Source organism: Netta rufina, assembly GCF_964035555.1.
Source record: "Netta rufina genome assembly, chromosome: 1".
NCBI classification, from domain to species: domain Eukaryota; kingdom Metazoa; phylum Chordata; class Aves; order Anseriformes; family Anatidae; genus Netta; species Netta rufina.
This window is the reverse complement of record NC_140123.1, coordinates 117880632-117902869: the sequence shown is the minus strand read 5'-3', so window position 1 is coordinate 117902869 and position 22238 is coordinate 117880632. Positions and strand designations below refer to the sequence as shown.

Here is a 22238-nt window from a genome sequence, read left to right as displayed (position 1 = left end):
CAAGTTCGTAAAACCAGGGATTATATGTAATTAAACCTGTTTGAAAAATTTGGGTTTTTAAAGTGAGTGCCATGATATAGTGGTGCTCCTGTGTCATTTACTCTGTGGTGTTAGCCAGAGCTTGAGTGCTGGCACCACTTTTTGCTCCAGATGCTAAAAGGGAGCCCCAAGTCCCTTCTCATCAAATTACGCCTAGGCCAGTGTCTGCTGTAACATTTTAATACTATCTGAGTGAATTCCTAAAACCCTTTCTCCGCATGACCTTGCACTGGAGCCATTTCTAAGATACAGAGCGTAGCATCTGTAATGCCAGTGGTTTTAGAAGAGCTGCTGGTCTAATTGAATCACAAAGCTCCTGCTCCACAACACTGTCCCCACTGGTGCCATTACTGCTGTCGGATGAGAGGCAGCAAGGGCTGCAGCTGCTGCACCCCTACATTATGGAGGACACTCCGTTTTCTGCTGCTGTTGCATTGGCCCTGACGGATTCCCATCCAGCGAGTGCAAGGTGATCCCATAACGAGGAACTGTACCTCTTTCTCTGAGACATTTTGATTTTTCTAGCTGGGCTAACTTGGACAGCCATTTCTCACAGCTATTATCAATGTTACTGACTGCCTCACCAACACTCGTTTATTCATTAGTGTTTCTCTTTCCCTCATATCTTCGTGCTGTTGAAAGCCTATTTCAACTAGTAGAGGCAGTGCATTTAGTTGCCGTTGTGATGAGCAGTACATCGAGCACCCTGGTCTTGACAGACATGGCTTGCAGAGAAAATTTCCAGGTGCAAAGGCAAGTCTGTCAAGGCAAAGCTCTAGGTCCAAATCCCACCTTCAGCTCTGGTGTATGGCTTTATGGAAATTACCTACAAGAAAGCCTTTTATCTTCTTTTTTCCCCTTTCTTATCAGAACACAACACTGCAAGCCCCAGCACTCAAATATCACTGGTTACAGCACCCGAATCCATGAGATTTAAACATGTATTTGGATTCACTTTATTTGTCTTTTCCATCTAAAACCTTGGGGGCTCATGCTCACTGACTGTACTCCACAGACATACAGGATGGCAGAAGGTTAGGATTCCCTTAATCAAATACCTTCAGAAACACGAATTCAAGAAAAAAAGAGGCTGGATCTCACAGGAGGAAGCAAAAGGCAGCAGTTTCCATGAACAGCCAACATGCTGGGCACACTCATTGCTGGTCTCTGGCATCCTCCCTCGCAGAGGACAGGAGAAGCTCAGCTCTTACAGGTGTCACCTGCTTGTTGCCTTGTTCAGAGCTGTGCTGAGCTGGGCTATAATTTTTTGATATGAAAACTGAGTCCTTCCTATGAATGCTGTCATGGACTTAGCAACGCTCTTGAGTGTGTTGACATCGGTCCTTCCCATGTTTGCCAGCTTGATACTAACCTTAAGATGAAAGCTTATGGGCATTTAAAGCACAGCATGATACTTTTGCTTATCATATTTCATTAGTATTAGGTGATTCTTTAAAATGGGGTCTTCTGTATAATATTCTGTTTTCTCATTCAGAGGTCTCTGTCACCCCAACACCTAGTGCTACAGAATGAACTGTTACCTTAATGCCTTGTCTGTACGGTAACCGGTTGTTACCATAAGGCAACAACCCTTACAACCAAAGAATTACAAATCATATTGAGGTCAGCAAGTCCTGTCTTTCATACTTGAAGATCTGTCCTTCTCCAAAGAATTCCTCACTTTATTTCTTTCACACCTAGCTTCCTTGCAGGTAGAACATACCATTTTGGACCACTCAAACTGTTTTCCCAATATCCTCCCCCCACCCCCTTTTTTTTTTTTGTTATCTTCTTATCTTCAAGAAGTATTTGGGAACATAAATAATTGCAGCAACTTCTAGCAATCCGCAAACTGCAATGTAAGTCTCAAAAGTAGGATTTTTCACAGGCCAGGTGATCACTAGTATATATTACAAATATTTATCTGGTGGTCTCGCCAGCTTCTCGTTCTTCTTAGACCGTTCCACTGAAGCCCCAACTGTATTGTTAAGATGCTGTAAGAGCAATTCCATCAAAGGGATGCTAACTGAAACCAAATCATGTTTTATTTAATTTCTTCTCCAGGACTGGGCTTTGAGCTCTAGATCATCAGCTGATCCAATAGACTTTTTGTCTCCTGATATTTTTCTAGCATGTCAAGCAGGAAGCAGAGATCATGTAGATAAACACAACTGGAACTGCAAGGAGAAACCGTACCCTACAAAACTGTTTCATGCAGGGTACCCAGGGAGTAATTCTCCTTGTGGTGGCTTGAGTCTGCTGTGCCGGGAGGAACCGTGCATTGACAGCATCCCCTCTGAGGACAGCAGTCTGCCTGACCCTCTGTGGGATGGAGGCTGCAGCTCTGCCCATGGGGCAGCTAGAAGGTCACCCCAAAGGAAGCAGCACCCATGCTGGGCTCCTGCAGGTGGGGAAGTGGCTGCAGCCAAGCATACAACGCAGGGGCTAGCAGCTCATACCCTCAAGAGATGAGCGATGCACCCACGCTCCTCTACCCTTTGTTGCAAGTAGTGCTAGGAAATGGCAGGTTATACGGCCAGTACAGGAACAGACCCTCTTTCATTAGAAAAGATATATATATTATCGTGTCCCTTGCAATTTAAAAAAAAAATAATTTTGTCTGTGTGTGACTTGAACTTGTGGTGATCTGAATAAAAGGCCTCAAATGGGCAGTCCTGGATTCTGAAAATTTCATATTCACAGAGTAGCAGCTGCTCTGATATCAAGAGCCAATGGTGAGATTGTTACGGAGTGTTTATTGTCCCTGGATAACCCCTGGAGACAGCCCGCTTGAATATGGGAGTAGAAACAGAGTCAGCAGACGTGCAAAGGAAGGGAAAATCAAGCCAAAAAATGGAGGGTCATGAGAGGTGAAAAAACACTGTGAGGAGCTCTCAAGAGGCCGAGAACGACAAGTGTTTTGGAAGGAAGAGCTGTTGACAGCTGACGAAAGAAATGGAGTAGTTCAGGTTGTGGGCCCAAACCCAGCACTCTGAGGGTTTGTCTTGGAGCTCCTCCCTTCTAAGATCAGTATATAGACTTCTGGTCATTGAAGCTTTGGGATTTGTATTTTTCATCTCTGTCTTCTTTAGGCTTGGAGATTTGATCAAGGTGATCAAATTATTCTCTTGCGGGCTTCAGAGATGTCTGTTCATGACATATTTTGACCTAAAATTCTTTATCTTCCACACCCTTAAGCCAAAAATATTAGGGATGTAATATTTTTTAGCATTTCAAGAAGTCCTGAGTCCTGCTTTCATTAGTGTACTCAATACTTAGTATAAGTTTAATTCTGAAGTAGCTATACGTGCCATGTAAGTGCTTCCTGATGCCAACGCAGTGACCTCATTTGGGAACATGGGGCTGTAGCTGCTGAAACGCTTTTAGTCTTGACATGAAACCAGTATTGCATTCAGCAAACGAAGCAATTACAGATGACATTGTGTTTCAGATCAGTGTGGCTCTCTGTGATGTTTGCAATTTAGTGGCTGCAGGGTAAAAGGCACTTGGATTGTGAATACATCTTTATGTGCAAATAGGAAACTTTGGTATTTAAGTAAACTTGTCTGAGATTTTCTTCACCTCAGATGCATTGGACTGTTCTGCATTTCAGTTTTCAGTAGAAACTGTGTGATTGGGATTTGTATACTGAACAGAAATCATCTAGAAAGTGTTATTTCTTCTTCTTATCAGTGTGCATTATTTTTACTGACATAAAGATTGATTACTCCGGGCATTATGGATAAAAAATAATTTTGTTTCAAATATTATTCTCAAACATTATAAATGCCGCATTGTTGTTTCCTAATCTAAGTATATGGGAGAAAAATAACACTTTGCTTTACCATTGGAGTAACTTTGCAAATGTTTAATCTTTGGTTTTAACTTCTGTTACCACACAGTTCTGCAGCAGAAACTAATGCACTGCAGAAGAGCGAGTTTGTGGCCTCATAACTTGTGTCGTTTGGGGGGAAAAAATGTTTCTGGTTGACTGTCCTCTTCAACATCCTCCAGGGCTTGATAAACGCAGGAAATTACAGGGCATGCTGATGTGACAGAAGAATGTGCAGGGCAGGGAAGCGCCGTGCTGCGTTGCTGGTTCTGACTGACCAGGTGTTCGCATCCTGGTCCAGTATCCTGCCTCAGGCCCTGGTTGTTTTAAAGGGAGAAGGGGATAAAAGAACACCAGTCTAGTTCTCCATAAAGTGATTGAACAGCTGCCTCGATAGCCAGCTTCTCCAAACAACCTGCAAGCCATACCTCAATCCCCACATCAGCAGCCTCAAGAGGTCGTGAATGAAAACAGTGAACGTTATAAAAGTTCCCTCTCCAAAAAGTCAGAGGATGCTTGAATCAATTTCTTAAGTCTGTTTCTCACCTTCCTTTCATTTTTCTGTCAGTGTTAGGTGAGGTAATTTACAGGCTAAAAAGGCAGCTTTTAATACCCAGGAAAATACATACCTTTTCTTGACAGCTCAGCTGGAGACTACATTTGCTCATCCCCTCCCTTCCCTCCTGATCCCACATTCCCTTCTGACCCCAAGGAGTAAGGTGCAGCCTGAGCCAGGGGATGGACATCCAGGGCACACAAAGCGTTACTGTTACATACGGAATTTGTGGACTACCATCAACAACCTATATTTGGTTGGCAAAGCCTGTGTGTAAAAATACTTTTGCAATACCACCCAGCTTGTAATTTCTGGAAAAGCTTAAGCCATGCAAAGCTTTCTGTGATTACTGCAAGAAAAATGATACTTTGAGCTCACATATGGAAGAAAAAAAGCATCTCATGGTCACAAGTAGCTGTAAATTGTTCTCATTCCTTACTCCAGTCAGCTGCAGAAGCGTTGCCTAGTACTTAATATTTGTAAACTATCTGGACAGCTGATTTTATGGCCATCGTTATGCCTCGTTATCTTTTCCTCCTCTTTCCCCAAGACCATGGGGCCCCTGAGTCCTGGGTGAGGACAGGGACAGCCTCAGGATCTTCTTCTCTACCTGCATCCCTGGCAGATGCTGCGCTCTAGGGAAGCTGGTGGGTAGCGAGGAAGGTTTGCTGCTGAGAATGTGGCTGTGGCTCTTAGAAAGAAGTGGCTCTGCTGGCACCCCTGGCCCTGAAACCACTGAGGGTGGAAGAGGGTGTGGGACCTGCATGCCTTCCAACATCAGTCCTCCAGTGATTTATTTCTTCACTTATGGGATAAGGCTGTGTAAAAACAAAACCTCAGACTGATTAATGAGCTGGGCTGCACAGGGGGTTACCAAATTCCCTCCAGTCCCGCCAGGAGCAGCCATCTTGCCCCGGTCTCCCTGCACCTCCCCTTGCTTCTCCCGGCCCTGCCGTCTGGCCCCAAGGCAGTCTTTGGTCCTTGCAGTGTCCTCTGTGTCACACGAAGCCCCATGAGGTGAAGCTGGCAGAACTGACGGGTGTCTTTCTAGAGAAACTGTATAAATAAACCCCAGCATTTTCAGACGCTCTCAAACTGAAGGATATGCTCCCCCAAACTAATAATACTCAATCGTAATGCTTACAGCAAAAATTGATTTCTGGTTCTCTCTTGTTTGTATTGGATATGCAGCAGTAGCTTGTTCCTTCCTTCCTTTTTTCTTGTTCCTTTCTTCCTTTGCCTTATTTTTAATAGTTTTGAACAGAATGTCTTGATGGGTAATCCAGATTTAGGGCAAAAAATCTTCCAGTATCAGAGCTGTAAATAACCCAGGGGTGAGTCTACAGATTGGGATTTACTTTTGAAGTTTCATACACTGTGCAGTACAAATTACATTAACAGATGGTTATTTGAATCTTACTGCAGCTGTAGTGTCCTAGAGGTAGGCTTTCCATAGATTTAATTTACCTTTGTAAACCAGTATCTCCCTTTGATGTGTGGTACAGGGTAAATTTTTCCATTTGGAGTGCTATGCACCTGTTGTGAATAACAAAATACCTAATGAATAAACTCTTTTTAATGAACTATGTTCAGTGAGATCAGACACAGAGGGGAGAAAGGTCACTTCACCCCCCACTCCTTTTCCTTTAATTCAAAGAAGGAAAGGAATAACGTGTCTGAAACGACAGCAGTGTCACTCAGGCCAGCAGGCTTTTGGAGAACCAGAAATTAAGGCTTTCAAAACAAATGAAACATTTCAAAGTTTAATGCCAAGTTGAGGCAACTGTCTAACACTTCAGCTCCTGCTAGTATCACCAATCTTTAGGGGAAACAGTGGTGTGGTGAGCATTGGCAGCAATAGACCAGTTGACCACAGCCTTTGAAATGTCCCAAGGTAAGGTTACTCCTCTGGGACACATCAGGGCCAGCTCCAGTGTGTGGGGCTGAGACCCCAACCCTGCTGCCGGGGAGCAGGCAGGGCTGTCCCCACTTGCAGGCACCCCAATAAGACACACAGGTATAAACCCAGCAGGCTGACTTGCCATCGCTAGTGTGCTCAGCACCGGGGAGCTTAGAGCTCAATTTGGCATTCTGTGAGTGAGAACAGAGGTGGCCATCGCCTTTACTTTTCTTCTTGATGAGAGAGAAGTGGCTTGCAGGAGCCTTTCCCCACAGGGGAGTCCAGATCCCAAGTGGAGTCCTTTCCCTTTCGTAAAATTAGCAGACACGTCCCTCATCAGCCCTTCGGCACAGTGATTATTTTGGGACCTGATGCTTGGCCACGATGAGGTACTGATGCTAGTTCAGCAGTTTTGGACAAGGCATCCCAAAGCATGTCTGCGGATAAATCTTATCCCTCCTCATACTATGCAGGAACATCCATGGATTTTTTCCCTTCTCCTTTGTGTCTATATAGGTCACCTCTCTCTCTCATGCAATTGGGTAATAGTCTTATGGCAACTGTAAGACCTGTGTATGTGGAAAAGTTTCCCTTCCTAAAAATAATAAATAGAAAAATAATGCCTTAAGCGGAGTTTAGCCTCCAGAAATAAGAGAGGCCTCACATTACGTGACTAGACAGTGTTACATGAACCATCTGCAAGTACTCCATGGCCCACAAGCCACAGTTTAAAACTTCTTATGCAGAGCTGACTGTAGGAAATACTTACTGAGAAGAAAAATATACCAGAGCCTCCATCTCCATGTTCTGCTAATAACTAGATGGCTGTGGTGTAGTGTGGTGATGAGATTTGTAAGTTAGTGGCAATAATAATAGGAAATGAAGTTTGCTAATGCTCATTACGTGGTTATTCTTGATTACACATTGCCTATGCAAAGATTTTGTGTGCTTTTGTGTCGTGATGCCTGACAACTCAGTTTATGCAAGCATAAAGAAAAATTGCAATCTAATCTTAGAGATGGAATTTTAATGAAGAAGCTGATGGAGCTAAGCTGCTTCTCCTAGAAGTTGGGATGAGAACATGAGTTACTAGGACCTGTTAACAGCACTGCTGTTAAACATTTATGCACCACTGACCAAGCGATAGCCTTATCACTCGGTGTGCTTGATGGGGATAATATGTAGCTAGTTGTGGGTACATAATTCACCTATCATATACTGAGAATCACTTCTTGTTTGCAAACCGTCATGAGACATCCATGCTGAAATGCAAAATAGTTTTTTTATTAGTTACCCGTCAGATCTGTACACAATCCATTTTTCCCTTAATCAGATATTATATTGATTTCTGTTTGTGGAGCAGAGAAACATGTAATGCTCTTCTGTGTGAAGTGACCAAAGGGGGAGGAACCAAAGTTTGAATATTCATGTTCTCTGCTTTGCTAGTGAAAGCTCAACGGCATGTCATTGTTCGCTATAACATCTTTTTCTCTTTGCTTGTCAGATGCCAGCTTTGCATTTCAGGTCAGCAGCTTGCAGCTGGGTCACTTTTGTTCTGCAAAATTGTGAAACTTGGGAGATAGTCTGGATGTCTTGAACAAACATGGGCAGATAGTGGTAGGACAAAGGGGAACCATTTAAAACTAAAAGGGGGGAGATTTACGTTAGAAGTTAGGAGGAAATTCTTTCCTATGAGTGTGTCAAGGCATTGGAACAACTGTGGATGCCCCATCCCTGGAAGTGTTCGAGGCCAGCCTGGATGGAGCTTTGGGCAACCTGGTCTGGTGGGAGGTGTCCCTGCCCGTGGTAGGGGGGTTGGAACTGGATGGACCTTGAGGTCCCTTCCAACCCAAACTATTCTGTGATTCTATGAATCTGTGAACAGCCAGGGACACTTTTTCAATCTAAGCAGGAAGATAATTTAAAATGATAACCCATAGATTTCTCCTACCACTCCAATAATCAGTCTCTCTCTCGTTGTTTTTTTTTTCTTACCTTCAGTTATTGCACAGTAGAAAATCATGGGAAATTTTAAAGGCCATGCCCTCCCTGGAAGCTTTTTCCTTCTTTTTGGCTTGTGGTGGTCAGTGAAGTACCCTCTAAAGTATGTCTGCCGAAAGAACAAGAGTGCTTGTTACCTTGGTTCCAGGGCAGGATTTCAGCGCCTGGAATTTGTTGAGGGAATCATCAAAGCTGTCTTTGCCCTGATTGGTAAGTTAGATGGACTCAAGGAAGAAAAGAAAAATGCAAAGAGCTGTGCCTTTTAACGTTTTTTTTCCAAAGCTTGCTTTCTGATAAAACAAATCTTGTTCTGCCTTTTTGTTTGTTTGTTTGTTTGTTTGTTTCGTTTTTAGGTAGTGGTGCAAGAAGGATAGCATCACGAACCAGTGCAACAAGCTACTAAGTTTCGTGATTTATTTTTTTTGTTGTTTTCAGTTCAAGAGAGGATGCCATTCTGAAACAGGTCTTTAGGTGGATTCACATAGTTCTGCTCAACAAAACAAGCAAACAAAAAGAAAACAACTGTGAGGGGCTATTTGGTATCTTTAAGTAGACATTTAGGTCAGGCTAGGTGCTTTACTTAACTCCTCCTGGCCTTTAAACACTATGAATCTAAGAAGTAGCGCAGCATTTGCTATTAATTACATCCTTATGTAACTTGGTTTCCATCCATAGCACTCTTCCGGAGCTTCTGTAAATCTCCTGGCTCCTTCACAGGTGGTCCATTTGCATGTTCATGTGCTGCTCACTCCTTCAGGGAGGGAGAAAAGTTATTTGGGCAAGAGGCCCTCATGTGCAGGCTGTTAGCACCAGACTGTGGGGGCATTGCTCGTCTATTTTTGAATCCAGCCATCCCAACCCACTGCTGTGAATGGTTTCAGGTGGCCTGCCAGCTCTCAGATGTTGGTAGGCTCCACCAAGCTATGGATAAAATATGTTTTTCATTAGCACCATTCAAAAGGACAAATATTCACAGAAAAGACAAAACTCCAGGTCTTACTGTTGCAGAATTGGTGCAAGGGGGGTCCTGTTTCTCATGCAGTGGTGAACCCAACTGCATATTAAGAGGACTGTTTAGAGATCTGTGCAGCTGGATGGAAATGCCTACTCATTATCTGAATCCCAGCATGCTGCATGACATCCATCTTTACTTTTTTGAGTAAGCAAACTAAATAACAGGAGGTAGGGGAGCTCAACACATGTGGGCCTCAAGATGAAAAAGAAAATAATTTTCAGTATTAAGATCCTTTTTTATCTATCTACTCTTTAAATGCTCACAATTCCCTGGTGTATAATCCAGGGGTAGGCTTTACCCCCATACGTTGTTCCAAAGCCACCTACCTGGTTTTCCTTCCCCTCTGGGAGTTGTGTCACTTAGGATACATAAACACCAACATGATGCTGTGGGTGCAATATAACATGCCTCAAAAATTATCAAAACCAGAATAATAATGAGTGTTTTGAGGTGTGGGTAAGAATATCTTTCCTACAAATCAGTGTATAGAGAGAGACAGACAACTAAAACATGAATCCAGTGTTTTTATTTTCACCCTGGAAAGAAAAGCTATTAGTTTGATGTAAAGCAATTTAAATTCCAGTCAAAAATGTGGACAAGAAAGCTTGGCAAGGACAAACACTACAAGCAGCAGAAGGAATAAAAACTGCTGTTTCTGTATTAGGAAAAAAAAAAAAAAAAAAGGAAAAACGCTGCATTTGTTCTGCAGTATATCTACTTATACAGAGGGATGCTGGCACACACTATACTAAACAACATAAATAACTCCAATGTCTTAAAAGCATAATGTGTATTAAGCCCTTCACAAACTTAATTGATCCTATAAAGTATCTAAAAGTAACTTTCCCTGTTCTGGAGTACTGCAGTTAGTTAGCAAGACAACAAGGGGCCAAGGTAAGGGAGGCAGTGGAGCAGCAATGCAAATACTAACTCTGTATACATCCTCGTGGGACCTTTAACAGCTCTGCACGGCAGAGAGATTTCCTTTTACGGTTTTATAGGAAAGATCTCCTTTGAATTAAGAATTTGAACTCTGCCATCCTTCATACTGCAAAGAACTGAAATGTGAAATCTTTCTTTTGGGGACTTCAGCATGTGCTGAATGCATGTTTGAACCACTGGGAGAGAGAGCTGAAAAATGTAGTCAGTGGACTACCACAATGGCAATTGTTTAAAAGAAAAAAAGGAAGAAAAAAAAGCACAAAATAGCCATCTCTGTTTTCATTTCTGGAAACTGCAAGATGCAAATAGTCCCACCAGGAGCTGAAGCCTGGTTTCCTATGGTTTTCTCCTTTCTGGCTTATGTGATTCTTAATACATGCTTGAGCTTACTCTGTGGTCTTTCCCTCGGCAAAGAAACTTTATTTCTCCTCTCCTCTCTTCTACCCACTGCCTTATTTTCTTAGAAATGTATAGAATATAAATATCTTTGAGGCCTCTGTGCTTTTTCATTTGCATTTGGACAACACGTTAAAAACTTTATTGGCTGAATTGGGAAGTCTTTATCTTAAGCACCAGGACAAATAATAATATTTCTCATTTCATGTGCAGGAATGGTGGCTGAGCAATTTGTTCCCGATGGACCTCACCTGAAATTGTATAATTATGAGGAAAAGCACTGGGATCACTTGATGAACTGGCAGCATGCCACTATGTATCTCTTCTATGGCATTTCAGGCTTGGTCGACATTGTAGCTCACGGTACTAATGCGTTGCCAGTGGCCATGGACAGGATGATGCTTTCATTAGCAGTTTTTATTGAAGGTGAGTTCACATCTCCCTGTAGAAATGCCTATGAAACTGGCACATATGTATTGGTCCTTTGGCTGGGATTCTCAAATTAACTTTAGAGAATGAGCTCTATGGGAGATGAGCATTTAACATTCTGAAACCTTCAAAAATAATAAAAAAATACAACACATTCTTGGCCCTCCTTGAATTGCTAAGGATTTTTCTGCTCTGTAGCCGAGGAGCATGGTAACACGTTGCACAGGTGCATCTGTGCTTTCCTGAATCGCTAGATAGTAACAGGAGTGTTATGAGAATATTTTGGGTAAGCACTCAGTAGCTCAGGCATGTGCTTCAATATATGTACTGAGATGATATGCTACTGTTAGCTGAAAGCCAGCATGCGTGCATCTACCCTCACAGATGTCACATGTTGGAATTGCACTGTGGACACACTCACTTTGTGTTTTCTGTAGGCACAGTATATCTCATGGCAACCCTCTTGTTACACTGCAGAGACAGATGAATACGACTTCATTTAAGTGTGTTTTAAAAGGTGGTAGAACTGTAGCTTCCCATATTGCTTCCTGTCCTGAGCTCACAAGTGAAAGCATACAGTACATAGGCATAAGTCTTAAAAAATGACTCTCAGCTTACCTGAGAAGGTAATAGTGACATAAAGGGAAAGGTTTGATATTTTCTAAAAGCATATGAAGGGAGATTTCAAGGAAAGAAAAAATCTTAAACGGTTCACTTAATTTATTCCAGGTTTTCTCTTTTGCTACCACCTTCATGGGAGAGCTATGCTGGATATTCACGTTCATCAGTTACTGCTGTTTGCTATCTTTGGAGCTGCTATTTGCATATTTCTGGAAGTTTTCTTCCGTGGCAGTATTGTACTCGAGATGCTCCGAACAAGCCTCTGCATATTACAGGGCAGCTGGTTCTGGCAGGTGGGTCACTATTCTACCTTAGGAATGTCTTCCTTCACCAGTATTAGTTGCCTACTCCTTTGCAGATGTTTCACAGTTGATATAATAGGCCTTTTAAATACAGATCTCAAAGGACCAAAGAAAGCAACACACTCTCAATGTCCCCTTAAAAAGATAAAAGTACATATTATTTCCATTTTACAGATGGTAGGCAATTTTACTTTTCCTGTCTTTCATTTAAATCGTAGAATCACAGAATGGCTTGGATTGGAAATTTTACTTTAAGGCCATCTATTTCCAACGTCCCTGCCATCGGCAGGGACACCACCCCCTAGAAATCAATACAGAAACTAAGGTGGTTTTGTTGAGCTCTCCCTTGCTATAATCATTAAATGTTCCCTCTGATCTCTGTAACATCCTGTTCAAAATTTGCAAGCCAAACAGCAGTGATTTTACAACCCCACAATGTTTGCTGCTGTGGGAGCAGGGAGTCAATGTCCTGGGGAATACAGGAAAGGAGAGACAAGCAACTCAAGTGACATTGCCATGAAGAGGAATGACAGTGCAAATTATTTTTCATGTGCTGAGCAGGTTGCCTCTTTTTACTTTCTAAAAACATTTCAACAGTAGCAGCCTAGATTCAAAAGGCTCCCAGTTCTCATTAGGGCACCGGGTAACATCCAGTTAATTATTTTAACAATGTTCTGGCATGTGAGCAGGAGAAGTAACAGTCTAAAGTTGTACATTTTGGACATGTAGCTCCAGGAAGGTAGCTGCCAGGCCTTGGTTTCTGTGTGATTCTGCTGGATTAATAGATATTTGCATCCCTTTGCTGTTAGAGAGAATCTCATTAATTGCTGCAACCTTGCAACAGAGCAATAGGAGTGCTGGTGACTCTGTGTTTGATCTTATAGTAGAGAACTGAGGTCACTCCAGTGATTTTTCTTTCCGGCAAGTCTAGACTGCCTTCCCTTTTTTATATGCTGGCCAGACATGATGAATAAAAACGTTTGCTGTTCCTTAGGAGAACTGGACACTCCGCACCAAATCAAACATTTAAATACTTGCTCTGGCAGGAAGACAGACCTCCTAAACTGTAGTATTTTTCTATAAGTGAACTCAAGAGCCTGGTGCTGCAACACTCAGTGTTTTATTTTCTTGTTTGTAAGCTTTTTTGTTGTTGTTGTTGTTGATTTAAGAAGCCTTACAAAAGAGGAATTAGATGCAATCACTTATTCTTTGTTGTCTGTCTAGTCTAATTTTAAAACAAGTTATTTCTTTAGCTCCAGAGACAATGTGCTTTTTGTTTCAAAGTAAAAACTGAAGAGCTAAAAATACAGGAGATTTAAGTGTGGCTTTTTTAACACCCACATTAGACTTCAACCATATGTGTGACTGAAAACCACATACTGGCTGCAGCATGACAAATTTGTAAAAGGTAAAGGAGCTTTCTTTCTGCATCATCAACACCTTCATTCAATGAATTCTCTGCATGTAAATGCAAAATGCTCTCCTCCCCTCCTTCTTCCTCTTCCCCTCTTCGCAGCTTTAAAATCCTCAGCTAAATCACTGAGCAGTGACTTTGAAGAGTATCAGACAGTACAGAGGAGTGGTGCTTGTCAGGTCAGATGCCTGACCAGCCATGGGATTACTAGTTTTCTAGTTTATGCAGCAATATGAATTAGGTCTCCCCAGCTCTGGCTAAGCAGATCAGCTACGTACTTAACGCGAGTTTATAGTCCTACGTGAGAAAGTTACATTTTTACCTAATTTCAAAACCTGATGTTTTTCCTGGACAGAAACAGACCTAGGGCTTGCCTTTATTTATTGATTTATTATTCATCTTCTGAACTGTTTAGCACATTCCCAGATGCTTTTGGGAAGAAGCGAGTCAGTGTGAGTGGTTGGGCAGGTTTTCTATGTGGTGATGAGTTTGCAGTTGGGATCACACGTAGCTGAGGATCAGCCCCTTTCCTTATTGCATGTAGTTCAGGTTGCTGTAGGGCTTGTTGGGCCAATCGATCACTCTCTGAGCAAGAGCAGAGGGGCTCTGGAACTGGCTCTGCGTCTTCAAAGGCATTTCTGCACAAAGCTGTGTAGAATGATCCATCCCATCTGAGTGTGACTGTAAAACTGCTAATAATCAGTCAGCACTGTAAGTAAATAAATGTCTGCCTTGTGATGGGTAGCATAATACATGATACAGCACAGGATACACGTCAAATGTCATTTGATAAACATCTCTTATTTGATTGCAGATTGGATTTGTTCTTTATCCTCCAAATGGGAGCCCAGAGTGGAATCAAACGGATCATACCAATATGATGTTCCTGACCATGTGCTATTGTTGGCATTATGCTTTTGCTTTTCTTATACTTGCAGTAAATTACACAATTGTCAGCTGGTAAGTTAATTGAAACGCTAAAACTGTGGAGACCTGTCTGCTTGCTCTATTAGGAACTTTTATTTTTTGAAGGCTTCACTGACAAATCAAAAGGTTCACACAAAGTAATTCATTGTCTTGCAAGGTAAAATGAAAATAGCCATATCTAATCAGTGAAGACAACATGGCCCATTGATTCAGTAGAGAAGGGAAAACATTCATGAAGTACACTTCTAACAGCGTAATGCTTCTTATGTAAAATGAGCTCTTTTTGATAGTCCTCCACATTTGTAACTGCTTAATGAGCTAGAAGTTGGGAAGCCCTTTTTCTCAATTCTCTCCCAGTGCTTAACTCTCTTAATTCCAAGTGGATTCATCAGGAGGCTTCATGACTTAATTATTGGATAGATTTCATTGTTAGTACTTTCCTTTGATCAGACCTGTTTTTTTTTTTTTGTTTTGTTTTGTTTTGTTTTGTTTTTCACTAGCCAGTTTCATCCCCTAATTTCTAGATAGAGCCCTTTTCCTTGCCACACAGTGGTAATTCTGACAAAATTCCAACTGCAGTGTGAACTTTGTTTGAAAAATGAGCCTGACGCTACCGTGCATGATCACTTTCTGCCTGCAGGATCTTACCGTGCCTTTGCTGGTATTGTCCTAAACATGATTCTCACACCTTATTTTACCACTACCATTCTAACAGCCCTGTTTAATCATGCTCTGGCCACATGTAGTTCTTGCAATCTTGTCGTGCACCAAGAAGGTGCTGGTTCTTTGGGGATCTTAGTAAGAAAGGCACTGATAACCCAGGGTTGTTAACTGGTTTGTTGTGTAAAGGGTGGAAACTATAGAAAAAATGACAGCAATCTTATGCCCCTTCTGATGTTGGGAACTGACTGCTGCAGCATTGGTTGACCTCCTCCAAGTTGACCATGGGGTTCTGAGCAGAGTTCCCATCCATGGGGAAATTGGACAGCCTCTCACTGCTTCACATCTCTATGGTGCTCTTCCAAGTGAACAAACCCATCAGTCTTGTACCTGTACGACATTAAACTTTCTATACGTTAAAAAGATGTTAGCTGAAAGTATGTGATCTCACGCAATTCTACAGCAAGAAGCTCTTACCAAAGGTACATACAGGTGGAATTATTAAAGGCAGCACATACTAATGCTGCAGTATGTGCTTGGGCTGTATAGTGGTCAGTCATGCTAACATGCAGATCTCTACAGTCAAGGCCTGTGGCTGAACTCTGCTCAGATTCTGCTTGAAATCACTTGTCTCTTCTTTACAATGTCTTCAGCGGTGGCCCACTACAGGCCTTCATAAGTCAATCATCCAAACTCCCTGATGAGATGCAAGAGTTAAACAGTTTTTAACCCTTTAATGATAGCCAGATTAGCCTTTGGGTCATGGTTTGATTTGTAATATGCATGACAACTCTTTCTTTTTTCTCTCCAGGGCAGTTCGGTCAAAGATTAAGCAGTCCCAGTCCATGGAAATGGGATTACTGAAAACATCTGAAAGAGATCAGGAGTCAGAAGATGAAATCTAGTATGAATATGGCTTGATTAGTTTACCCACCCTACCATTAGGCTAACTGATACCTCATTTTTCAATTTGTTTACCATCTTATTCACTCTTTACTGCTACTTGCTATGCAGATATCATCCCCTGAGTAGAGTATACATCTACAGAATTAGATCTTTATTTGCAGAAGGTAAACTCGGTATTGATTTGTGTTGGTTCCTCTAGTACCTTACTTATCACATGCTTCAATGAAAAATAGACATTCAACAAACTTGAACTGGGTGAGGTGGCATTACCAAGTCTGTGTTAGACTCATTAAAACCTTAGCAAAATAGTTTCCATCTGCTGCTGAACAAATGGTTGTTTCCATAATTAGGGTGTCCAAATAAGTGCGTTTGTTGAACTGCAAATAACACAGTGCATAAACAACTCTGCAGACCTGGAAAAGAGTAGAACAACACAGAAAATCATAGTCTTGCAGCTGTCTTGTAAAGCACGTTTGTGTCTTTGCTTGTGGCTTTATGTTAAGTGGAAAGAACTACTCACAGCAAAGACCTTCAACATTTCCTTGAAGAGCGTGCTGTGTGTTCACTCCCAAGCTTCTGAAGGAGGATCAGAGGGGTGTACGGTAATTAAAAGCCACTGCAGTTATTCCCTCCCTTGCCTAGATGATCCTGTACACTGCTGCATGATGAGCACTGGGAGGGCGGAGGTTTCCCTCATAGTTGCTCCATGTCTGGCTGGCCACAGCACTCTCTCAATAATGACAAAAAAAAATAGTGTTTTTTTATTATTATTATTGTATTTATTTTTTTCCACTGAACAAGCTGAAGCCAGGCCCAGGGTGCACTCCCCAGCACTCAGTCTCACTTGGGACATGCTCCAACCTCCACAAATGCAGAAGCGAAATAACTGATACGTGGCAGAAGACGGCAGAAAAATGATGCTGTGTGTAAGCACACTGCCCTCATGGGGCGGTCTCCTGCAGCCTGGCTCTTGCTCTCCTGAAGTCTTGCAAAGCCTGGCCTCAGCAGCTGGGCAGCATATGCTCCATTTTTTAGGGTCTGCTGATGGCCATGAGCCATGTTGCGTGGCCAGATGGGGTGAGATGGTTATTCTGGAAAATAGCTTCTTCCCTTTAGAATGCATCTACTAAAATACTATTTTCTTAGTTGATGGTGCAGGATGACTTCTGTTCAAATAACACTGGGCTTGGTGCTGCAGAAGTGTTCCTTCTATTATTCTGCCATTTTCATATTCTCTTAAGGGAATGCAGGACTAGGCTCTGGTAGATGAATCAGAATCATTGGGTCTAGCACCTCCAGTTTCCAGTTCACCTATGTTTTTTTCAGTGTGAACCAGAAGAATGAGTAGTATAAAACTACTAATTACAGTAAGCTGTTTGCTTGAAAAAATGAGAAAAAAAATAGTTTGTAGCTCAAAGGGATGTCAGGACTCAGAAAAAAAAAATGCTAAAGGCTTTTTCTAAAGCTATTTCACCTTCAAGGCAATGTACATTTTCACTTCATTTGTAGGATTCCCCCTTTTATCTTTTCTTTTCCAAAGACAGCTTTCCTTAGCTGTATGTGCTGTTAATGCTGAATTTTAGCCATACCAATGCCTCTTTAAAATAAGTAGGGTCATTTATTCTGAAGGAGATCTTCAGAAAGTACTTTGCTTCTCATAGGCAGAAACAACACAATTTTTCTCAGCACTTTTCTTGACAAATCCATGTAATGCTGTACAAATATTAAGGTGCTGTATATCTAAACTAAAGGGAAAATCTAAGCAGGAAGAAAGCATGATAAACTGGTAGAGCTTTAATGTGTCTTCTTAGAAGACTTCAGTTGGTCATTTTTTAAATTATTTTAGATCTTTGCCAAGTATCATGAAGTGACACTTGTAAGTAGGTGTCAGATTATCTTACTGATATAACTAGATTATATCTACTTTGGAAAGCAAGAATAGGTGGCTCTGTGTTTAAAAATGTAAACTGGAAAACTGTATATATATATAGCCAAATAGCACCATTTTGTCTTAATATTTGTTTGCTCTTCTTTAAAACCTTTCTCTGAAGGGTCTTGAAGATTTTGGCAAACTTTAATGAAGTCTGTCTCAGGACATCCTTGTAAGCTAGGTATCAGTATGGCATTTTTGTAGGTCTGTGTCTCAGTTTTGCATTGGTCTTATGGCAAATGCTGAATTAATGGATATTTACTTCCCTCTGCAAATCTAAGTCTTGAGTTTCATTACTGCAGTTCCATTAAAATAAAATTTTCCATTGGCACAATATAGAAGGAAGATCCATCAGTTTGCTGAGGAGATTGCCTGGTAATAGCAGCATTGGCCAAATGCAGCATGTCATTACACCTGGCTGTAATCTGGTATTCATTGCACTACACCACTGTTGTCACTACGTTGTTAAGGTTTTTTTTTTGAGGGCAGATTTAGTTCCTGTTAGAATGGTAGGGGTGTAAATCTTGCTGAGAGTTATCCCCTGCATCTCCCTATGTCGCTCCACGGTGAATCTCCCATAAATGATCAGAGGACTGGACAAATAAGCCCACTAGATACATCTGCTAATTGCGGTGCAACCATGCCTAGCAAAGACGCCCCTGAAGAAGCCCAGTCAGGAGGTGAATGCAGTCTGTGACCAAGAACTGTAGGACATGTTGTTTCCAAAACCTCATTGTGTAAGAGAAGGTGGCATTCTACTATTAGACTTGAAGAAATGCAAATAAAAGCAGGTCCTGAAGTCTTAAAGAAATAACAGTCTCTTAGATTTGATTTTTAATATGTAGAGGACATGCAGAGTGAGCGTTACACTGTTGTTCTGTGCCTCATGTTTTCAGTACCACCAAGGACAGAAACAACTCCTTCCATGCTGGAGTTGAATGAGTGGAGGGAAGTCTGACAAGTTTACAAACGCCACTCAGATCAAGGTAGCTGCTCTCAAGAGAACTTAAATTATTGTTAAATGTTCGTGCCTTTAAAAACTAAATGGTAGTGTGTAATAGAAAATATATGCCTGTATTTTTATTTAAATAAAATCAATTTATTCATCTAAGATGTCTGTCATGTTTTTAAGGGAAAAACATAATCATTTATGGAGGAGGATGGGGCAGGTAGATATGTTACTTTTATAGCCCACCTAGACATTTGAACTAGCTGGACCAGACTTTGGGAAATGCCAGTTCTGTGTTCTGCACATCATAGCATTGGTTCTGGATAAAGCTCGGCTCAGAATGGGGAGGTGTTTCAACCTGGATGCAGGGTGGCTGGATGGCTGGGGACCTCACAGTCCCTTCAGTGCTGAACTAAGAGTAAATTTGGCAGTGGAAGGGATTTCAATCCTACATATTCGTTCATCCTTTAAACTGAGGCACTAGAAAGCCTTGCTATGCCTGCTCCCTTAATGTGCTCCCCACATGGTTCAGCTCAGCTGAGCTATGCCAGCTGGGTTGGGAGTTACTAGTACAGAAGTCACTGGAAGAAAACAGAACTGTTTTTTATCCAGAAAGTCCTTTGGCATATGAAATAGTAGAAGAAAGCCTACTTTTCAAGGACTCCCAAGGACTGCACAATAACTGCACATCTGTTAAGAGGGAGAAAGTCAACTGGAAAACTGCTGGGCACTGGCCTTTAAAATCTGTTCTAGGTCAAATATGTGCTTGCCCAAAATATGTGGGAGGAAAAAGCCTAGTATTGTCAAAAAACTAGTCCTCAGATGACTTTTTCAGAATAGCAATTTCTATCATCTTGCTATTGAATTGTTGCAATTTAGGGATTTCTGTAAGATACTGGGTACACTTCTTAGAATGAAACTACATTTAAAAAAATAGCTGGAAAAAAATAATTATAAATACTACAGAATCTTTAGGAATTTGATTGAGGTAAAAAAGCTCTTGTGTAAGGACTAATGCCGTTTAATGACAAGATATTCTGCAGGGGATGGTGGCTGAGAGGTCAACATATGGGCAGGAAATTGGACCAGAAATGGTTATGTCTACACATTGTGGTTATCAGCCATTGCCTCTCTGAAAAGGAGAAAGAAGAAATGGAAAGCAGACTGCATTTATAAAGAAGATCCATGCAACTGCAGAGCAATTAAGCAATTAGAAATCACTCCTAGCATTCAAGGACTGAAGGGTGGGGGAGCTGCTCTCATGGCACACTGCTGCCATATCACAGGCAGCCTCCAGCACCCTTTAGGAGGAACAAAGTTCTCAGACACACTCTGGGGCTTTTATGGCTCCTGTGTGGCAGACTCAGAAACAACCATGCTGAGTTCCTGCTCCACAAATGAATGACAGCACGAGAGAAAGCTTGCACTGCTTTGCTGGAGTTTTACTTGTTTGTAACCGTGACTCAGCCAGATGCAGTTGACACATGAAAAAAATGTCAAAGATGGTGTTTACTGCTGGCACTGCACTTTATTTGGGCTTGAAAACAAAAAAAAAAGAAGAAAGGAAATAAGAAACATCTGGCTCCAATTAAGGCTCACAAGAAATGGAGAAAAGCAGGAGAATCATATCTAGTCACTCAAGAACAGTTTTGTCTCTGTACAGCTGCATCACATACAGATTTGCAAGTAATAAGGTTTTCTTTCAGTTTGATTTATCATATAAAAATTGTTTATTATTTTCATAAATAAAAATGTACTATCCTTTAGGATGTATTTATTGATTTGCTTAGGTTTTGTCATCTGTTTCCTTATGCCATTATTATTATTTTTTGTTAAGGCTTATGTAAATTATTCTGGTAAAGTTAGAAGTTTGCAGTCTTTTTGTTCACAGTCCTATTTCCCATTTTCCATTTCCCAGCTGAGAAACCATCTTCCATGTGCAAACCTGGGACTGCAGCTGAAGATTTCAGAATCAGAGTGTGTCATATACAGAGATACAACATCCCGCCCAGAGATGTACACAGTGATGTCAGCTCTGTAAAGGAATGAAGCAGGGAAGATATTTCCACAGGAAAGAAAGGACAGTGTTAGTAAATATGGGATTTAATTTTTATTTCTTTCCTACTTTGTCTTTTAAAATCTCTGCAAGCGTGCAAAGCCCCTGCTATCATCCAGCAGCACTTCTATGAGCAAAGGACACCAGATTCAGGAGCTGGGCATGCTTTTAATACAGTGTCATCCCTCAGACTCAGTGCTATACTTGGATATCGCTTAACTTTGCATTGCTGGACTGTTCCATGACTCAGTTTCCCCCCAGAAGATGCTGCCTGTCTGGCTGTGCTTTGCTCTGCTCTGCACAAGTCCCTTTTTGAACCCTGTTTCTAAAGTTGAGATGAAGCAGCTAAAGAAGTCTAACAAAACTCCTTTCCTCACTGAGAGTCGCTGATGGAGAACACCATGTAAAAGCAGGGCTTTGTTCCTGCTCATGCACCAGAGACTCATCTGCTGATCACTGACAACACAAAAAGACAGTGTTTATTCCAATTTGGGTTTTTAATAGGTCTTGTTGCCTCTTTTGACTATGATATCAATCTCTTAGTTTTTAGTTTGTCAGAAAGAGACATGCTAGCATGCAGAAGATACTGTTTTTGGTGGTTCTGGTGTTATAATTTTTCTTTCTGCTTCACATTTTACCTCAGCCTTTTTCCCATTATCCCCCCCATCCCCCTATTCTGCCCCTGTTCCTCTCTGGAGACAGATGTCTAGCAAGTCCGAAGGCAGAGATTTTATTCCCTGCTGAGTGACCACATTTCACAGTGGAGGTGCACAGAGGGAATTCAGCAAGGCTGTCCCATGGGGGACACTGGGGTTTACATCCTCTGGGGTTACGCGAGGGTAGACAGCATCCCCGTGTCAGATGGGGAGGTGTTGGATGTTACTGTCTGTATGAGTGACGACTGACAGGGCCTTGTACCCTGCAAGATGCAGACATGGATCCTGTGTGGCAATGCAGCTCCTATGCCTGGGCTGCATGCAGGTCTGGTTCAGGGATCAGAGGCCTAGGGTGCCATGCTTGGAGGGAGGAATGGTCTGCTGGCACGGCTGCGAGTCCTGCCACACACAGTGAATGGACTCTGGCCCATGTGAGTATAAGCATAGCTGGGTGTCTGCTCTGGGACGTTCACCTGTGACAGGCAGAAGATGTGATATTTGATGTCTTGTTAAGTGAAATATTTTGTAGGGTAGAAAATGTTGGAAATAAATGCATGCTATTTATCTACTTTTTCATTTTTTCTTTCCTAAATGGAACTGAAACAGTTAATTTTCTAGGAGTAGGCTAGTAGTTAATGGTTTATCCATCACAAGGTTATAGATGTATAATATCATTTTATAGCCGGGCAGACAGTCCACACCACAAC

The 22238-nt window shown here is 41.7% G+C and overlaps 1 protein-coding gene across 1 annotated transcript; it reads left to right on the top strand.

Annotated features, from left to right (window-relative positions):
• Positions 1–8348: 8348 nt before the first annotated feature.
• TMEM45A (transmembrane protein 45A) lies at positions 8349–15939 on the top strand (the record flags this gene model as incomplete). Its single annotated transcript, XM_084290356.1, has 5 exons — positions 8349–8538; positions 10895–11107; positions 11840–12024; positions 14262–14407; positions 15846–15939. 5 exons carry the CDS (start codon positions 8349–8351, stop codon positions 15937–15939), a joined length of 828 nt encoding a protein of 275 aa, XP_084146482.1.
• Positions 15940–22238: the final 6299 nt, after the last annotated feature.